Source organism: Lactuca sativa, chromosome 3 (assembly GCF_002870075.4).
Source record: "Lactuca sativa cultivar Salinas chromosome 3, Lsat_Salinas_v11, whole genome shotgun sequence".
Taxonomy (NCBI): domain Eukaryota; kingdom Viridiplantae; phylum Streptophyta; class Magnoliopsida; order Asterales; family Asteraceae; genus Lactuca; species Lactuca sativa.
In genome coordinates, this window is record NC_056625.2 from 96,517,356 (window position 1) to 96,536,573 (window position 19,218).

At 31.5% G+C, this 19,218-nt stretch overlaps 2 protein-coding genes and 1 long non-coding RNA gene across 4 annotated transcripts; 1 reads left to right on the forward strand and 2 right to left on the reverse strand.

The window, feature by feature from the left end:
- The first annotated feature begins 1,094 nt into the window (after positions 1–1,094).
- Positions 1,095–7,654, forward strand: LOC122196884 (uncharacterized). 2 transcript variants are annotated; one of them, XR_006189303.2, is made up of 11 exons: positions 1,095–2,020; positions 2,613–2,834; positions 3,079–3,306; positions 3,444–3,514; positions 3,604–3,996; positions 4,095–4,595; positions 5,134–5,429; positions 5,507–5,632; positions 6,063–6,255; positions 6,775–7,005; positions 7,457–7,654. It is a non-coding gene; the product is annotated as an uncharacterized LOC122196884 (long non-coding RNA). The 2 variants fall into 2 exon arrangements; XR_006189304.2 differs by having other exon boundaries at positions 3,632–3,996.
- Positions 7,655–12,616: 4,962 nt separating this feature from the next.
- On the reverse strand, positions 12,617–16,541 carry LOC111895840 (protein FAR-RED ELONGATED HYPOCOTYL 3-like). The gene is made up of 4 exons (XM_023891898.3): positions 16,230–16,541; positions 14,586–15,390; positions 13,530–14,473; positions 12,617–13,366 (listed from the first exon to the last, which is right to left on the reverse strand). The coding sequence occupies exons 3-4, from the start codon at positions 14,028–14,030 to the stop codon at positions 13,223–13,225; spliced, it is 645 nt and encodes a 214-aa protein (XP_023747666.2). The 5' UTR covers positions 14,031–14,473; positions 14,586–15,390; positions 16,230–16,541; the 3' UTR covers positions 12,617–13,222.
- Positions 16,542–16,836: 295 nt separating this feature from the next.
- On the reverse strand, positions 16,837–17,954 carry LOC111895818 (protein OXIDATIVE STRESS 3). The gene is made up of 2 exons (XM_023891879.3): positions 17,501–17,954; positions 16,837–17,387 (listed from the first exon to the last, which is right to left on the reverse strand). Exons 1-2 carry the CDS (start codon positions 17,752–17,754, stop codon positions 17,063–17,065), a joined length of 579 nt encoding a protein of 192 aa, XP_023747647.1. The 5' UTR covers positions 17,755–17,954; the 3' UTR covers positions 16,837–17,062.
- Between the last annotated feature and the right edge of the window lie 1,264 nt (positions 17,955–19,218).

The window sequence follows — 19,218 nt, forward strand, 5'->3', positions numbered from 1 at the left end:
ATTCATTTACCTTCTACTTACTATTGAATGAAGGTAAGAACACTAACATTTCCGATAAAGATTCACCAACAATCAGAGAAACAAGATCAATGCAAAAGAGGAAAAATGTGAAAGGTACAAAATTCCTATCATATCTAATATATTCATATATGAATAAAATTGAATATATTATTTATTCATATATGAATAAAATTGTATATATGAATAAAATGGTATATATTTTTGTAATACATAAATAAACGAGCATATATCATATTCATATATCATTAACTTATTCAAATTTTATATGTTTTCATTTACCAGGTAAAAAAGAAACAAAAGTACCAAAGAAAATAAAGCATCAAAGCAGAAAAAGTCCATCAAAAAGGAAAGCTCCTAAAAAACAACAACTACAAGATTCTGATTCTGATTTTGAAAGTAGTCATCCATCGAAGAAGGCAAAAAAAAGGAGTCACCAATCAAAAAAGAAAAAAAACAATGGTAAAAGAATTTTACTCAATGAAAAACAGATGTTCACCAGAGGCATTACTATCTATAATCCTTGGGATGAGCAAACAACAAAAAGAATCTGTAAGATCTATGGGTTTTGGAGCTTTGTTAAAAATGAAAATCACAGATATACCACTGAAGATGGGATTTTATGTTCTTCAAAAATTTGATTATGAGAGAATGGTGATAGATATTGAAGGAAAGGAACTGAAAGTAACAGCAGAGTCTGTTCATGACATCTTGGGCATACCAATTGGTGGAACCAAACTTACACAACTGGATCAATGGCCTAAGGATGATACAAGTTATGATGAATGGAAGCAACAATCACTACTAGAAAAAAAGGCCTTTAATGACACGCAATTTATGACGTGCACGCATTTACGATACGTAAAAGCACGTGACGTAAAAATAATGTCATCTATTGAAAATTTTGAAGGATTTAGGGCGCGCATTTTTGCGTGACCTACAATTTGTGTTAGAAAAAAATAAAAATAAAAACATGGAGGGCACCCATCGTAATAGGCGTGTCGTGTAAGTATGTCGCTTTATAATTCTTAAACGCGCCTCCAAACTATTTATTTTATCAAAAAATCGAAGGAATCCTTCTAGGGTTCTTTTCAAGATGGAAGTGCTCTGCAACATTCGCTACCATGGCTCACCTCATCTACCATCGATCTCGACTCATCTCTTTTAGCCGGCGAGCTTGGGCTAACATTACCTCGATGGAGACCACAACAGATGCTCAAGTTTACAAGCCCTAGGTCTGGTTTAACGACCATCAGATCTTCTTTGTGATCTGTCTCGCACAACAAGCCTCCCTCTCAATAACATCGTCTTCCTTGTGTTGATCAAAAGACGCAGGGCTTGAATTCTCTCACACACACAAACACACTTTCTGTGTACTTTCTCTTTCCTCAACTCGAAATCCTACATCTCCGATCTATTAACCTGTGTCCCCTTTGAAACCCTAAGATCGGAGTTGCTGTCTCATCTACCCTCTCAATAACATCGTCTTCCTTGTGTTTATCAGAAGACGTAGGATTGAATTCTCTCACACATACAAACACACTTTTTGTGTACTTTCTCTTTCCTCAATTCTCAGGCCTGATTTCGACTCAGAATCCTACATCTCCGATCTATTAACCTATGTCCCCTTTGAAACCCTAAGATCAGAGTTGCCGTCTCATCTACCCTCTCAATAACATCGTCTTCCTTGTGTTGATCAGAAGACGTAGGCTTAAATTCTCTTACACACACAAACACACTTTCTATGTACTTTCTCTTTCCTCAATTCTCAGCCCTGATTTCGACTCGGAATCCTACATCTCCGATCTATGAACCTGTGTACCCTTTGAAACCCGAAGATCGGAGTTGCTGTCTCATCTTTCATCCCTTAAACATGAACTAGTAGAGCGAGTTAACCGAGATTATGCTGACTTCGTGAATCTCAGCACCAAACTTGTAGATGTCGATGCCGCTGTTTTGCGTATGAGGGCACCACTCATTGAGATCCGTGAGAAAATATAAGGTACTAATATTTTGTATCGATGATGTTTTTTGTGTGTTTTCTTCTTTAATTAAAATGGCACAGTTCATGGATTGTTTATTTGCAAGCATTGTTGGTTCAGTATTGGTGAGATCTATTCTGAATTGTCCTGATTGTAACTATTATGTGTGTGTTAAAATTCTTGATGTTATTCTCGGCTAAGCAGGTGTAAGTTAGGATTATGAAATTAATATAATTACGTCGAAGGACAATGAGAACTTGGTCTAACATAGTCCTAAAAGCCTACCACGTTCTTAGCAAGAGCATACTAAAATATTGTTATGATCGGTTTGAAAGGATAATTTGTAGAGTTCACTTGAAGAATGTGAGCATATACACATGGTATTGTGAAGTAGCATAAATCTACATTGAGGAAAGCTTTCATCATTAAGGAATTATCTAGAACTCTAACATGTCAAGTGCTTAACTAAAGTTAATGTGAGCATACACACACACACACACACTTATCGCTAAAAAAGATGGTGTTGTTGGTCGAATGTGAATTCTGGTTCATTCCATATGTTTAACTTCTTCCATTTCAAAGACACATAGTAGTTAAAATTTGGTTTTGTAGGTATGCCAAGGAATTTTGCGATGCAATTGTGGCAAAATGCCTTACAGGGAGGCCAAAAACGGTTAAGAAGGCACAAATGGTGTTTATGCTTTGGTTGGAATTGATGGTGTTTATGCTTTGGGTGGAATTGCAACAGCTGTTTGTGGTCCATGTTGTAGAGTAATTCAAGTGCCTCCTGTTGTTGACTGCTTGCAGCCTGTTGTCAACATAGTTCCATTACAGGTATTTAAAAAAAATTGTACTCTTTATTTATTTCATTTTTTTATATGTGTGGGGGTATGGGCTGCATTTCCGAGGGGCATTTTTGGTATAAAAGAAAATAAATGGATATACTTCAGGGAGGATCATTAGTGAAACATATTCTCTTCACAAGACAGGGTGTTATTGGACATGTTTTTTCAATTTTTTTCTTCAAATTTAATTTTTACAAGAATTGTTTTGGTTAACTCATGGTGTTGATATTTAGGCATACACAAGTCAAATTGTGGTGATGGCTATGGTGGCTCTAGCCATTGGAGCTGACACAATCTCTTCTAAACCACGAAGAGAAGCAATCAAGAAAGCCTTGTACATTTGCCAAGTATGATCCATTTCCATTTCCATATACAGCAACAGGGTTAACATACTCTAATTAAAAAAAAAAAATTTAAGGCAAAGTGAAGGAAGTGTTGAAACTTGATGAAGAGACAGAAGGGTAAGTTGGTCATTTACTCACATTCAATATGTTTTGGTTTATTAATATTCAGAGTCATCCATTCAATGTTCATCTACAGGGAAAAGTAACTCCTTTCAATGTGTTACCTTTTTCTGATTGATTATGTTAATGTATAGGTCCTGTGGTAGCTGAAGCTATGTTTGTAGATCGTGAAGAGATTCCAGACTATCCAATATATAGGGACCTTGTGAGTTGCTTTAATAAGTAATACATATTTTCAACTTGGAGGGGTTTAGAAATTAGCATTACCATAAGGTCTCTGATATGTCAATTTAGGTTCATGATTTTGGATTTTTCTGTTAAGATCCTGTTGCAATACAATTCCTGAGCTATGAGGAGATTCCCCTTGCTCCAGATGCTGCTTGTGTTGGATTGGAAGTTAGAGTTGTTGGTAATGATAGTGGAGAGAAGGTATACACAAATCATCTTTGTGGGCCAGCTTTAATTGAAAAGTTCAATGAAGAGATTGAAGTTAGGGCATTGAAGGAGCAGGTGTTTGTGATTGCTTGCTCACATGTTGGAGGACATAAGTATGCGGAATATATAGTTCAGTTGAAGATGGAAAAGTGTCTGGACATCGGTAAAACAATCCATAATCGAGACCACAATCCAAAAATACCCTCCCTCCAAATATCATCTAAAACTTAGTGGGCTCGATCGCACCCCCAAGTATGAGACTCTACCTACAATAATTGGGACCACAGTCCAAAAATACCCTCCCTCCAATCCTTCGACTACAAAACCTGACTTACATGTTTTTTTTACAGGGATGAAGAGAAGAAGATGGGTATTGTTGTGAAGGAAGATTTTTGTGGTCCGGATAGATCAAACACCATGGTAATCAAGAGACTGATAGTATTACATTTATGAGCTTCTCAAGGTAACTTTTTCATTCAATATTCCCCCTACTCTTTAATCTATTCTCGTTGTTGTCAACATTGGCGTACCCACTGTATGCTTGTATTGACAATGCAAAACACGATCACCTCTACCAAACTCAATTTTACTTCTTCACTTCTCTGATTGCTTGATACCAAATCAATTCATCATCTTCTTGTTTGTTTCCTTAATTATATATATTTTTTTCATGTAATCTGCGTTGAGGAGAAGCCGTGATTAATGATGTTTTTGATTGATCTGGAATCCATCTCGGAGGCAACATCAGGAGCTATTGGAGCTGTTTTGAGCACAACCATCTTGTACCCTCTTGATACCTGTAAAGCTAAGTATCAGGTCGAGGTTCGCTCTCATGTACGACAGAAATACAAGTACTTTTCGTTCTTGAACTTCCCTATATTCATCTGTTTTGAGTGATCTGATTCTTCTTATGCTGTTGAACTTGATTGATTGATTTCTATATGGTTATCTTGTTTATTACTTTCATATGGGTGTTTGTGATCTGTTGAATAACTGAATTTCGTGATTTGATTTTTCACAGTCGTTCAAGATCAAAATTGATCATAGTATTTTCTAAATTTAGCACCTTTTATGTTGAACTTATTAGTTTATTTTTGCATCTGATTTGTAAAACAATGCTTTTAAAATATCAAAATTGATGGTAGATTGGGTTTTCTACAAAAGTAGAAGATGGCAACCATCTTACACTAGAAGATTACTATATCATCTTGGGAGATTTCTTAAGAATCTTGTATTTGCTATTGTGGTAAGTGCTAAGGATAGTTAATGGAATTTACATGTATATCCATAATTAGTTTTCTTGCAAGAACTCCTAAATTGCTTCTACAAATCTAACTATTTTGACCCTAAATAATCCGAAAACTAATATTATAATGAGTTTTGACTCAGGTGGAAGAAACAAATCCTTAAACAAGAATGTTTAAGGACTCTTCCATAATTTTTTTACCTACGGGAAACCATCAGATGTGTTGTTAGAAGCAGTATCCAGTGGTCGAGTTTTATCATTACATCAAGGCCTTGGAACAAAGAACTTACAATCTTTTACAACACAATTTGTATACTTTTATGGATACTGCTACTTTAAAAGGTTGTATCATATTAAATACAACACAAAGTCAATTGGAACAAAAGTAAATTTGATTCTTGCAGCTTCTGCAGGTGCTTGTACTGCCATCGTTACTCAGGTTACAAACTAATCAATCATCCATCCCTTTTTTTCTCTTTCTCTTTTATTCTCATCATTGAAAAATATCCACAATAGGCTTGTCAAGTCGGTGTAACAAACACAGCTTAAGCAACTCCAACAGATATGGAATATATGACAACAAACCTGCAGCAGTCTTCACATTAGAGAAGAGAGCAACCACTAGAAAGGCCATAGAAATCTGTAAGTCTATGTATATGAAATAGAGCACAAATTGGATACTGTAGTCATTCAATGTAAAGAACTTTAACCCTGCAATGAATTGAAGGGCATTAGCTAAGTAAATTAAAATAATCAAAATAAAAAATGTAATTTAATGTTAACTGATTTGTACCAATAACTGAGCCGAAGTCCACGAAACAGAACCTGTAAACCAAAGATATTGCAAGGAAGTATGTATAAGAAATCATCCAGCAAGGACCATCCCCAAGCTCATACATTTTCATCATAATTCTTAAGTTTTTTTGCTTCTCATACACCAGAGTTGTTAGTACAATCTGCAACAAGAATAGTAATTTATTCCTAAAACTATATTACAAGGTTTGACATGCATTTGATTAAGACTCAGACTGATGTCAATTTGAAATTTGAAATATTATCAATTTACTTACAGGGAATAGTTGCAAAATGACCCATGTAAAGAATAATGGTCTAAGGAGAGAAGAGAAATCCAGTCTTAACTATTATCTACAAATTATGATTCACTGATTCCAGTTCCTTTCATTGATTCCCTACATGAAACCTCTCCTCGAATTCTTCTCACATGACTTGTACCTTCTTCTGCAACATCCATTTTCTCCTTCAAGGTATGAACTATGAACTACAATTTATGATTCCCTGATTCTAGTTCCTTTCATTGATTCCATTCCTGAAAATTATGAATGAGCAATTTACCATGATTTCTTAGTCATTAGGTGCCAATTTCACATACACATGAAAAAATTAATGGATCGCCCCAAATCAAGATGCATGCTAATAGAATGAGTGAACATAAGTTTGAATTAGGAAAAAAATCAAATTTTGGATTGGATCAATAAAAATTCTATACTTGGGCATAGAAATGAACAAAAAAATTGGAAAATATGTTGTCTATAAATCTATTGTTTCGCTTTGATTCTAAGTTTGATGGATCATTACTGAATTGTAGGATATTTGATATTTTTGTAACTCATATTCTTATAGCTCAAGTCAACAAAACTACTGACTCTTGTAAATCGGTTCTATGCTTTTCATAATTGAAGAAAATGGTTCATGTATTTTGCTAATGGGTTATCTTGAAAATGTAAAAAAATCTCACCTTTTTTAAATTGATTGAAATTATGCAGGAAATAGTAAAAAATGAAGGTACCTGAAGTAATAATTTGATGATTTGAAAGTCAATATTAGCATGGTACCAGACTAAAAATTGGGTCGATATCCGAGATCCATATACCGAGAAGATATTCTTCAACGATCTAGTCAGATCCCACTTTAGTAATTATTCCTTTTTCTATACAGAAATTTTTGCATTTTTCTTCCGGCAACAATGGCGACTGATATTGGACATCCACACACTAGTAAGATTCACTAACCTCGTTATATTCATTTAATTGTGTCTAGTGTTAGGGTTCTTTGAGTTAAATATTCTATTTAGTCGTAGCATTATTGCTCCGATTTGATTGATTTCTTACTCGTTACATGGACTCGATTCATTGAACTGATGTTTCTGGTTGTGGTTTTGGCTGGGATTTTTACATCCGGTGGTTTGGTTAAAGACAAGGTAAAAAGTAAAACTAATTAGTAACGATTTTTTAAATAAAAAATAGTATTATATCTAGGGATATGACATCATGGATGGTTAAAAAATATAAACTTCCAACTGTTTCATTCATCATTTTTAAATCTCTGAAGTTTATAGGGTCCCTTATGTATTTATCAAGTATTTGATTGTAATGAACTGAAATTTTATTATTTATTTATTTATTTATTTATTTTTGCACTTATGTTGATATGTACATGTGTTTACAGGGTTGATGATGAAAGCGAATAGCTCTAGAGTTAGAAGAGGAAAAGAAAGCTCAAGTTGAAAGAGATAAGATGCTGCAAATGCAAGTGTTGCATTCTTCATTCCAATTGTTAGTAGTAGATTAGATGAATGCAAATTTATATATTGTTAGAAATAAAATTATATGACATTAAATATTATGCAATGGATTGTATTTTTTGTGTATGGTATTTTATTTATATTATGAGACATTAAATACAAATTTAATTTGAAAATTAGTAAATCTATAAATAATGTTTTTTTTAACATTTAAAATTATGATACGCAAAAAATGTGTGTCATCTTCATTTATGACATGACCTTTCTTGACAGTGGCTTTCTTGATACGCATTGCGTGTCATTAACACGCGCGTCGTAAGGTTACGACACGCGAATGCGTGTCGTCTTCCTTTATGACAGGGCCTTCCTTGATACGCATTGTGTGTCGTAAACGCGCGTCGTAATTGCGCATCGTAAATGAGCATCGTAAATGTGCATCGTCTATAGACGACGCACAAAAGCGTGTCGTCTCTCTTTATGACAGGGTCTTCCTTGATGCGCATTTGCGCATCGTCTAATCCTTTTACGACGCACAATAAGCATCGTAAAAGGCTGTTTTTCTAGTAGTGAATTTAAAAAAGATTCAATCATCCCACTGAGTGCAATCAAAAATGTTATTGTTTCTACCACACAAGCTGATTTTCAATTTCAAATTGAACTTCTTAGTTCTTTTTGTCAGCACGTTTTGCGAGTCAACATCAATGGGAAGATGCAACCTATTTCCCTTGAGTTATATTTTAAGAAGAACAGATATCAGCAACATAGACTAGTGCAGTTATGTTTTGGACTGTCTTGTTAGAACAAAAAAACTCATATATAGCATACTCAGATACCAGCTTCTTTGTTGGACCTTCAGTTTTCTTGGTGGTAAGTTATTTTAATGTTTATACCCAATTTTTAATAATATTGATTATTCATAAACTAATAACAAATATTCATATATGAATAAGTAAAATATATTTGTTAACAAATAATGCTTTACATTACTTATTCATATATGAATAAGTAAAAAATAATATTACTTCTTCATATATGAATATCAATTAGTTATCATTCATGTGCAGTTGTTCTATGCTGATAACATCCACTAAGAAGCTTTGACAGTAACACGTAAACGTCCAACAATTTGGTATTGGAGTTCAGAGAAGATTAGATATCGAGAGGCATTTAAACAAGAAAAAGGTAAATTTGGACTTGGAGAAATAAATGAAGAATTTGTTGATGAACAAGATGAAAGAGATACAGATCTCGAAGACAATGATTATGATAAAGATGAAGATCATTCTGTTGAGGTAATTAGTTTGAACATGTTAATAATATATGATTACATTAAATTATTATATTAAATTCTAATCATATACTTCTTTTTTTTACATAGGCATATGAATCAAAAATATCAAAAATGATTAATAGTTTTGAGAGGATGAAGGAAAAGCTGAATTCAAAGCTTAATGATGCGATGACAAAGTTCCTTAAAAAGGAAAGTTTTAGAATTTTCAAAGAAAAGATGACAAATATGATTGTTGAAGAAAAAACTGAAAGCACAACACTTTTTAATTTTCCAATTAATGAAACTGGAGTTGAAGGAATCAATTTGACACCAATAATGGGTCAAAAAACAAATGATCAAACAGAAAATGAAGATAAAGAGGGAAATGGTGAAGAAGACAGTGATAATGGTGCAAGTCAACCAAAAGTAGATTATTTGCTTGATTCAAATAAAGCAGATAATGAAGAAATAAAGAATGATGCAGATAAGAATAAAAAAGAAGGTGAAATTGGAATAAAAGAGAAAGATGGAAAGAGGAATGAAAATGAGAATGATGACGAGGGAAAAGATGATCATGCTGACGAAACAAATAATCATGAGGAGACTATTCAACAAACTGAAAATGAAAATTTGTTGGATAAAGTTGTTGACAACATTGTGGACAATGTCCTTGGAATTGCAATTTCAAGTTTAAATAGTCAAGAAGGTGAAATCTGGAATCACCCTAAAATGAAAACTATTTTCGATAATATTGATATAGGTAAATTTTGTCTTACTTTTATTTTAAAAAAATGTATAAAAATATTAATACATAATAACAATTTTGTTTGTTAAATTTTTACTAGGGTCACCAATGAGTACAGGTAAAACTAATACTTTTGCAGAAAAGGAAAAATCAGAAGGTGTGCATGAACAAGGAACAAAAGTTGAAAAAACAAAGGGAGATGATACAGGTAAATGAATGACTTAAAATATATTACAATATTTATATTGATTTTTTAATAACATTATTTATTCATAAGTGAATAATACACTATATAAATGAATAAAAAATAAAAATTATTCATATATGATGTATATGTTTCAGGCAAGGAAAACTCTGAAGATAGAAATGAAGGAGGAACAGAAGCTAAGAACACGAAAGATGGAGGTGAAGAAAAACATACAGAAACTGAGAAAGGAAATGCAAAAGATAAAGGTAAATAGTTGAATCACTAATAAATTAATATAATAAGTTTTATTATTCACAAATAAATAACGCAATATAAAAAAAATATTTCTTATTCATAAATAATGATATGCATTACTTATTCATAAATGAATACATTAATTATTCACATATGAATTACTTAATCATAATTCTTTATCTTTCAGGAAAGAAAAAGTCAGAAAATGAAAACAAGAAAGGAGAAAAAGCTGACAAGACAAAAGAAAATAAAGGATGTAACAATTTGGATAAACATTTCAAAATATAAACTCAAATATTATAATTAACTTACAACTATTTATATGATAAATCTCCTGGCATGCAGATACTCATCCAAGCTTTAGTCTAGGTCTCAGTCAAGATTCAGATCAAACTTCAAGTAAAAAATCTAATGAATCTTCACCAAAAAAAGCACTTACAAAGAAACAAAATCAAAGACGACCATCAGAAGGTTGTTATCAGATTAGCAAAGAAAAATGTTCTTAATCCAAATCCAATCTCTGTATCAATTCCTACTGAAGTAGGACCATCAAAGCATGATCTAGATCAACCAAGAGAGAAGAAGCTTGCTGATGCTTTCAAATCACCTTTCAAATGCAGAATAACAGACACAAAACCCAAACTGACACATCAGGAGAGTATTGTTTGTGAATGGTTGTTCAACTTACAAGGCAATACATCGTAAGTAACTTTATTTTATATACATTCATATATGATTATTATATAGATAATAATCTATGACATTTTGATTATATATTTGCAGAGATGTGGTTGTCCAGACAAAATATGGTCATAAAACAGAAAGAGCAATTATGGAAAGTCTATATGCAAACACAGAGATTTTTGGAAAAGTTTTAGACACTTGGTCTGATTTACTTAACCACCAAGAAATGGAAATGGATTTTGGAAATTCACCATACAGACTCTTCTTGAAAGTTGGAGTTTGTGTAAGTTTATGTTCTAAACTCAATTCCTTCCTTATTCATAAATGAATACACCAATATGATGTATTCATTTATGAATATTATATTTTTTTACAACTGAAATTCACATATTATTATACAAATATGATGTATTCTTTAACATAATTATATATATTCAACTGAAATTCACATATGATTATATTGGTTACAGACTGCTTATCTAACTTCAACATTGTCTGATGAAAGAAAATATGAAAAATTCAAGGAGAACTTTCATGAGAGTACCAATGGATACAAAAAAATCTTGAACATAAAAGATATTGACATGGTATGTTAATTAAAGTTGTTTTTTTTTTGTATATATTTTATCAACAAAATACTTACCATTATATACATAAAAACGGGTATTCTTTCCAGTTGTTAGAAGTGCTCACATTTTTGTGATTGTCTTCAACTTAAAGAAACCGCCAATTGAAATTCTAGACAATAGTGCAGTTGAGGGGGGTTATGAAGGAAAATACGGAGTAATATTGAAACCTTTGGTATGTACCCAATTCACAACAACATAACATAACCAATTTATTACATATCTAACTTTTATTTTATTTAATGATCAAAAAAATTTCTTTGTGAGATACTTTAAAGAAATAAACCATCCAAGAGCAAATGCAATCTCAAAAGAAAGTATCAAACCCCAACGACTTGAAATGTCATGGAGAATAGTTAAAAACAAAGTTGATTGTGGGGTCTTTGCAATGAGACATATGGGGACCTATATGGGACAACCACTCTCAAAGTGGAAACCAGGTCTTCATAAAGAAAGTGCAGTTCAACAAACTACTTTAGAGAAGCTTAGGCAAAGATATGCACACATAATGCTAACTTCTGAAATTAACATGTTGAAGGCTAAGGTGTTGGATCTTGCTGAAAAATATCAAAAAGTTGAATTCAAAATGCGTACTGATCATGCATACAAGGCTATGCAAACAATTCAAAAAAGGTTAAAAGAATATTGATGATTGCTTGTGAAGATGAAAGAATGTTGAAGTGTGATGCTATAGAATAGTTTGTGTTGAAGATGAATGGATTTGAAGTACATGTAAGATGATTCTGCGAAACAAGTTTTAAATGGTTTGTTAAATGTTGTTGAACATCGTTTTAATATTTTGTGAAATGCTTATGAACAACTTTTATTATCTTGTGTTGAATGATTATGTAATAGAAACAACTTCACTTATTTCTGTCAGTTTTTTATATTTAAATATTTTCGAAGTTTATTTATGTTTATTCATAAATAAATACGAACATGATATATTCATTTATGATTAAATTAGGAGTAATATGTCAGCATAACAAAGTTCATATATGAATATAACAAATTTCATATATGAATATAACTAACTTATTAGTAGAAACAAGTTTGCTTATTTATGTCATTTTTTTATATTCAAATATTTTCAAACTTTATTTTTATTTATTCATAAATGAATACGAATATGATATATTCATTTATGAATATGTTCAAATTAATATGTTAGTATAACAAAGTTCAGATATTAACATAAAAAAGTTCAGATATGAATATACTTATTTATTAGTATAACAAATTTCACATATTTGTATTCATTTATGAATAATTTACAATATCAATATAACTTATTTATAGTAATTTAAAAACAAATATCAACATATCAATTTACCATATCAATATAAATGTGTATTATTCATACATGAATATTATTGTTTATTTTTTTTATCTGCATATATTCATAATGAATTAAACCAAAAAACATAAAAAAAACACTAAAAAATCCCTAACTGTCTTTTGCTGATTTAGCAGCTCCAACTCTTTCTGGACAAGTACGTAAATTGTGTGGAACTCGTTTTCCACATCCTGAACACATTCTATGTTCTTTTGTAGAATTTTCATATGCTACTTCACCTACACTTGAAATTCTTTTCTTGATTCCAAAACCTTTACTGCTTTGAACTTCAGGAACATGAATATTAATCTCTTCTGGAATAGGAATAGTAACACCCAAAAGCTTGCATACAACTTCACCATCTGTCTTGCTTTTCAATCCAAGAGAAATATAATTACTCTCAAATTCCTTCAACAACATTTTTACTTCTCAGCAAACAAAGCCAATCTCTTTTTGTCATCTCTTACAATATCCAAACATGATTCAAAACTATAATATGAATCATTGACTAGCTTTACATTGTCACAATCACCTGAATCGGACTGAACAGAACTAAAACGATAATTTCTTGATATCACATCCTTTCTCTATCTCTTCAAAATGTACCTTTCAGGAATTTCTTTAACACCACATCTCATCATTATTGTAAAAGCATGTCTGCATAAAACACCTATACGCTTAAAATGTTCACAACTGCAATTTATTTCTTTTTCTTCAGCTTTTATTTCAACCTGATACAAAAACAAAATTTACACATTTACATTCATATAAGAATGCTCATATCAACACTCATATATTCATATATTCATATAATATTCTCATATTCATATATGAATATTCTCATATTCATATATGAATATTATTACATTTTTCATAAAAAACTAATAAAATTACCTTAAATTCATTTTTAAAATCACTTTTACTGTTGTTGTGCTGCACAATGTAAACTTCCCAACCATCTTCAATACCAACATATGAGTATGTACAGAAAAAACATGCTTTATATATTTCTTTTTGCACCTCAAAAAATAATGTACTTGTATAAACCTTTGATTCTTGCAGTTCTATTTCTCGAGGTGTTTGCATTTTATATGATGCTTTCTTTGATGCCTTATCAAGATCTCGTTGAGTATTCCTTTGCTTTTGAATGGCAGTGTCGTAATTCATCATGAAACTCAAAAGTAAGTTCCCACTTTCTGAGTATGTATTAAAGAATGAATTCATACTCTCTGACCTCGATGTAGTCTTCATCAAACCACACATTGGAATATCACTAAAATATCCAGGTGTCCATGAAACACGTATTGTAAACATGTCTTTAAACCATCTTGTGTCTTCAATATTGAATTCCTTCGTAAGCAAACCCCACTTCACCTCAAAAACATCAGGTTTCATATTAATGTCCCAAACAAGCTTTGAAAATCTTTTTCTAAAGTCTGTGTTAGTAAATAAATCATCTGATATCTGTATTTAAACAAAAATATTCATAAATGAATAAATAATAATAAGTAAAATAACAATCAATATTCATAAACGAATATACTAATAAGTAATATATTTGAAATATATTAAAATAATACCTTTTTTTCAACTTTTTCATTATATGTCACATACATAATCGATGCTTTGAATTACAAAACACATTCTCAACAGTTTGTTTTATTGCAGCATCTTGATCGGTTAAAACAAGTGTTGGTTCTTTCCCATGAGTTTTAAGAAATGTTTTAAGCAACCAAGAGTAAGACTCAATGCTTTCATTGCTTAGCAACCCAGATCCAACAGTAACCATTTTTTTATGATGGTCAATAGTAGTAAACGGAACAAAAACCATTCGATACCTAACACACAAAAAAAATGTTCATTAAAGTCAATTTTTGATGTATTAATAATTGAATATAAAAATATTCATATATGAATAAGCTATAAACAAAAATAGATAAAATAACTTACTTGTTTGTTCGGAAAGTCGCATCAAACAAGATAACATCACCAAATTCAGCATAATATGTCTTCTCCATTTCATCAGCCCAAAACATACAGTCCAAAACATCATCTTGACAATTAAACTCAAATGAGTAATTTGGATAATGAGCTCGACGGTCATTCATTGTGTTTAATATCATCCGGGCATATTTATAACCAATAACACTGTTGATATGTCTCCTTAAATTTTTATAGTCAACTACTTTTGGCTTTACAAACTCATACCCACCTCTCAAACTTGCCCTCAACTTATGAGCCATAGTTGGACCTATTTTTGATGTGGAAGCATGCACAATACTCTTTTTCTGAATATGACATTTGTCTCGCTTTTTTTTAAATCGCTTCTCTTCTCAAGTGGATGGTTGTGAAGTTCATCAAACTAAAAAACTTTATAATCTGGAGTTCCATACACAGATTCAAATATAATCTTTGCTTGACAACCAATAGCTTTTGAATTTGAATTTCGTTTCCTCCTAACACCACTTGTACCTAATGTGTCACAAGATTTCTTTTTCTGTTTACCACCACGATTACATATAACATGTTTCTTCTTTATAATCTTGTTATCAAACCTTGACTGTGTGCTCAGTCTAACATCAAAACCACTAATTTCAGCATACTCAGAATACATTTTGATAGCCAACTTTAATGATTTGAAGATTAAACCCTTAAATTGGAATAAGTTGAATAGGTACATCTGGCTTATAGACATTTTCTCCAATTATATCATCACAATATTGTGCATCATGTACTGAACTTGAAGATTCACCACCTAAAATAATAATGCATGAATAAAACAATAACATATATGAATACATCAAACTCATATAAATAAAACAAAAATTATTCATATATGAATAAAAACATTCATATATGAATACATAAAATTCATCAGGATTCAAAATATATAAAATAAAACATAACTTATTCATATATGAATAAAACGAGAAAAATAAAAAATTTGAAATTACAATTATCAGACGATTATTCATATATGAATAAGACAACAATTTATTCATATTAACATATTCATATGTAAATAAATGATAATCAACAAAATTAAAAACAACAAAATAATTCAAAAAATGAGTTCTCAACATCTTCTTCTTCACTCTCACTCATATAAGAATACAAATCACCATCAATAACACTAGAATTCGACATAATACACCAAATGATCTATATAAATAAACAAAAACAATCTTAATATCGAATATAATGAATATATCTCACAAAAAAAGTCGTAAAGATGAAAACCTGGTTAATTACAAATATATCTCACCTCAACGTACAAAATATCTAAAAGAAACTCAAATCATATATGATCAGATGATGTAATTAAGCAATCTCTATCGGTACAGAACGTAAAAACTACAACGATATATCCGATTAAAAATTAAATCAGCTCAGATTCGAAATAAATATCTCAAACTACTTAACAAAAATCCGATGAAATAACTCCAATAAATATTCGCAACTTGATAATCTTGATAATGAACTCCGATTAAACAACATCAAAACGAAGATAATAAGCGTAATTCCAAACAAAGTATAAAAGGCAATAATCTTGTCAATGAACTCCGATCTATGCGATTCAAACGATATACATACCTGATCAAATCGGCGGAAAACTGAATACGAATTAGAAAACTGAAACACAAATGCGAAACTTCACGATTAATGGAATGAATACGTATAATTGCTAACGAGTTATATAAAGAAAATAATCTTGATAATGAATTCCTCATATCCGATTCAAACGAAATAAAGATATCATCAAATTGGAAAATAATAACAACGAACAGGTAAGTTCTATGTAAAAAAGTTGCTAATTTACAAAGATACTCTTAATGAAAATGGACACCCGATTTTTTTTATTTAAACATGTTAGATAAATTATTGGCCTCCATTCTCAATCTTTTTTTTTTCTCAATTGAACCTATATATATATATATATATATATATATATATATATATATATATATATATATATATATATATATATATATATATATATATATATATATATATTTCGAAATAATTAGAATTTTAAGAAACGATACTTTTCATAAATATTCGGCCTTCATATATGCACATGGAAGGCCTAACATCCCCATAAATCTACAAAAGACCAATTTGCAGCTTTATCGAAGTAAAAGGACTAAAAACGATGTGTAGTATCTTCTAATTAAGATTATAGTATCTGGATACACCCACAAACATAAATCAATTCCCTTAAACAAATCCATTAGTATATACACAATGATTGTATTGTAACTCAAATACACGAAAGTACGGGTCATGACAACAATCTCTTGCAAAATGCGAAGGAAAAAAAACTTCCCTCTCGAGACTAGAACATCCAAAAAGCCGATGATCCCTTGAAAGATCTATCAACTTGAACATGATTGCCTCAAACGAACAAAAGGGTTCGACTCGAATAGCTAAAAAGCACTCGTGGCACCATTGTTATGAGATGGATGACTAGGTGGCCTACTGGTGTTGCTTAATCCAAGGAAGCTACCATTTCTTCCTATACTTAGTGAAGAACATGAAGTTCTTGACGATGGCTTGTTGTTGAAAAGCTTCGAGGAAGAAGCACTTCTTGTCGGAGGTGGAAGCACTTTGGATAATCCGACATAGCTTTTGCATGATTTCAGCTTCTTGTTGTAAGGGTTTTCAGGCTTCGCAAGATCTTCTAAACACATCACGTTTGCCAACGATGTAAAAGATTGTGACTTCCCTTGAAAGTGCTTTGACAACCCTCTCCTGTTAATTCATCAAACATAAATATAAGAACAAGTTCTAGATCTATGATCTATCTTTTCGGAATCAAAGCATCTTCTAACTTGTGATTTGTAAGTGATTGACATTAAACTTACTTGGAGGGAAGTTGGTGAAGAAGATCAGACATGTCTCCCAAGGCACTCCGATGATCGTCGTTAGACGACGGAGAGCTACCGGAAGATGAATTGCTTTCTTCAAATGCATCATCGGATTCATCATCTGATGATACCATACTCGAAGCATCAGAGGAGAACGAATCATCTTCTTCTTGATTTTCATAACCCATGATCCCGATCTTCTTTTCTTGATCTAAGGTAGTAGAAGAACCCATCTCCATCTGCATCATCATTATCTGCAATTTGTCTCGGTTTTATAATCTCAAATCTTTCTAATCAATCAACTGTTCAGCTTTTGAAATTGGGAAATAAAGGTGAGGTTTTTGGTATGGTATAGAGTATGAACACAGCTTAATCCTTTTCTTCGCTTATGAGGAAAGTTGGAAAGACGAGGATAATGAATTTAAAGGGATAAAAGGATAAGGGTACAAGTGGGATATGCCTGACTATAGAGACATGTAGACTGTATGTATTTATGGTTGTACTTCGTAGTGGACAACGTGAAGATTCGGCGTTATCCATTTCTATATTTGGTGGGGGCCATTTTATTTGGTATGAATGCTGCCAACAGCTCAAAATACGGGGTCTGCCGTTTGCTTATTAGGTATGGGCATTATCGAATATTTACATTTAGGCCCCTCAACTATACCCACACCGTACTAAATACATTCTAATTCTGAAGATAGTCATGCAAGACCCTGATTATGTTGGTGTTAATTAGTAAATATATAAGGCTTTAAAAAAAATGACCTCACTATCCTTAAAATAAGCTTCTTTTTTTTGTAAGAAAAATTCGTAAATTGAACAAGTTGGTTAAAGTGGTGTGCATTAAGTTGGGGAGTCAAATTTGCTTCTAGACCTAGTTATCGTTGTTGAAACTTAGTAATGAAATCTTAAGACTTAATTTTAGAAAATTATTTAAAAATTAGATGAAGAAAATTTCATCTAAGGAGATTCCATAAAGGGTCCAGAAGGGGAACTTCTACATGGGTGTTTGAGAAGACTACACTATAAAGGTTATGGTCTTATGGAGAGGATATGAGCAATTCATTTGGCCGACGTGTTTTTTTATATTAAGCTCGATCTGTTTCTTTCTTATATTACTTGTAAACTCTACAACTGAATTTTCCTAATATTAATAGAAATCTCTCTAGTTCACATATATGTACCACAATATAAAATAGTCGGTGACATAATTGTATCAGAAGTATTGAAAAAGTGTTCATTAGCCAATATGTTTAGGGTTCAACACATATATTATTTTTAGATCTGCGTTGCAACCCTATGAATGTGGTGATATTTAAGCTAACAATTCTTGTTTATGTGCTTGTATACCTGTCAGACACGAATTTACATGACACGAATATGATACAAATTATAAAACACCTTTGTTTATCAAACATGAAAAAAAACACGTAATTAATTTGTGTGACACGTAATACGACAAGAATAAACATGTTTTTCATTAATTTATACACACATTGTCTAATGCCATTTTTTACACTAGGAAAATATGCATTTGATTAGTATGTATATGTGTTGTATGTTGTGTATCTATATATGTATACAAGTGTTTAAACGTGTCGTGTGTCACACAAATTTAATTCGTGTCATATCATGTTAAATCGGTAAGTTCATGTTTGACATGTGTAAAACATGAAACACGAATTTAGACTTCATTTGACACAAATAGACAC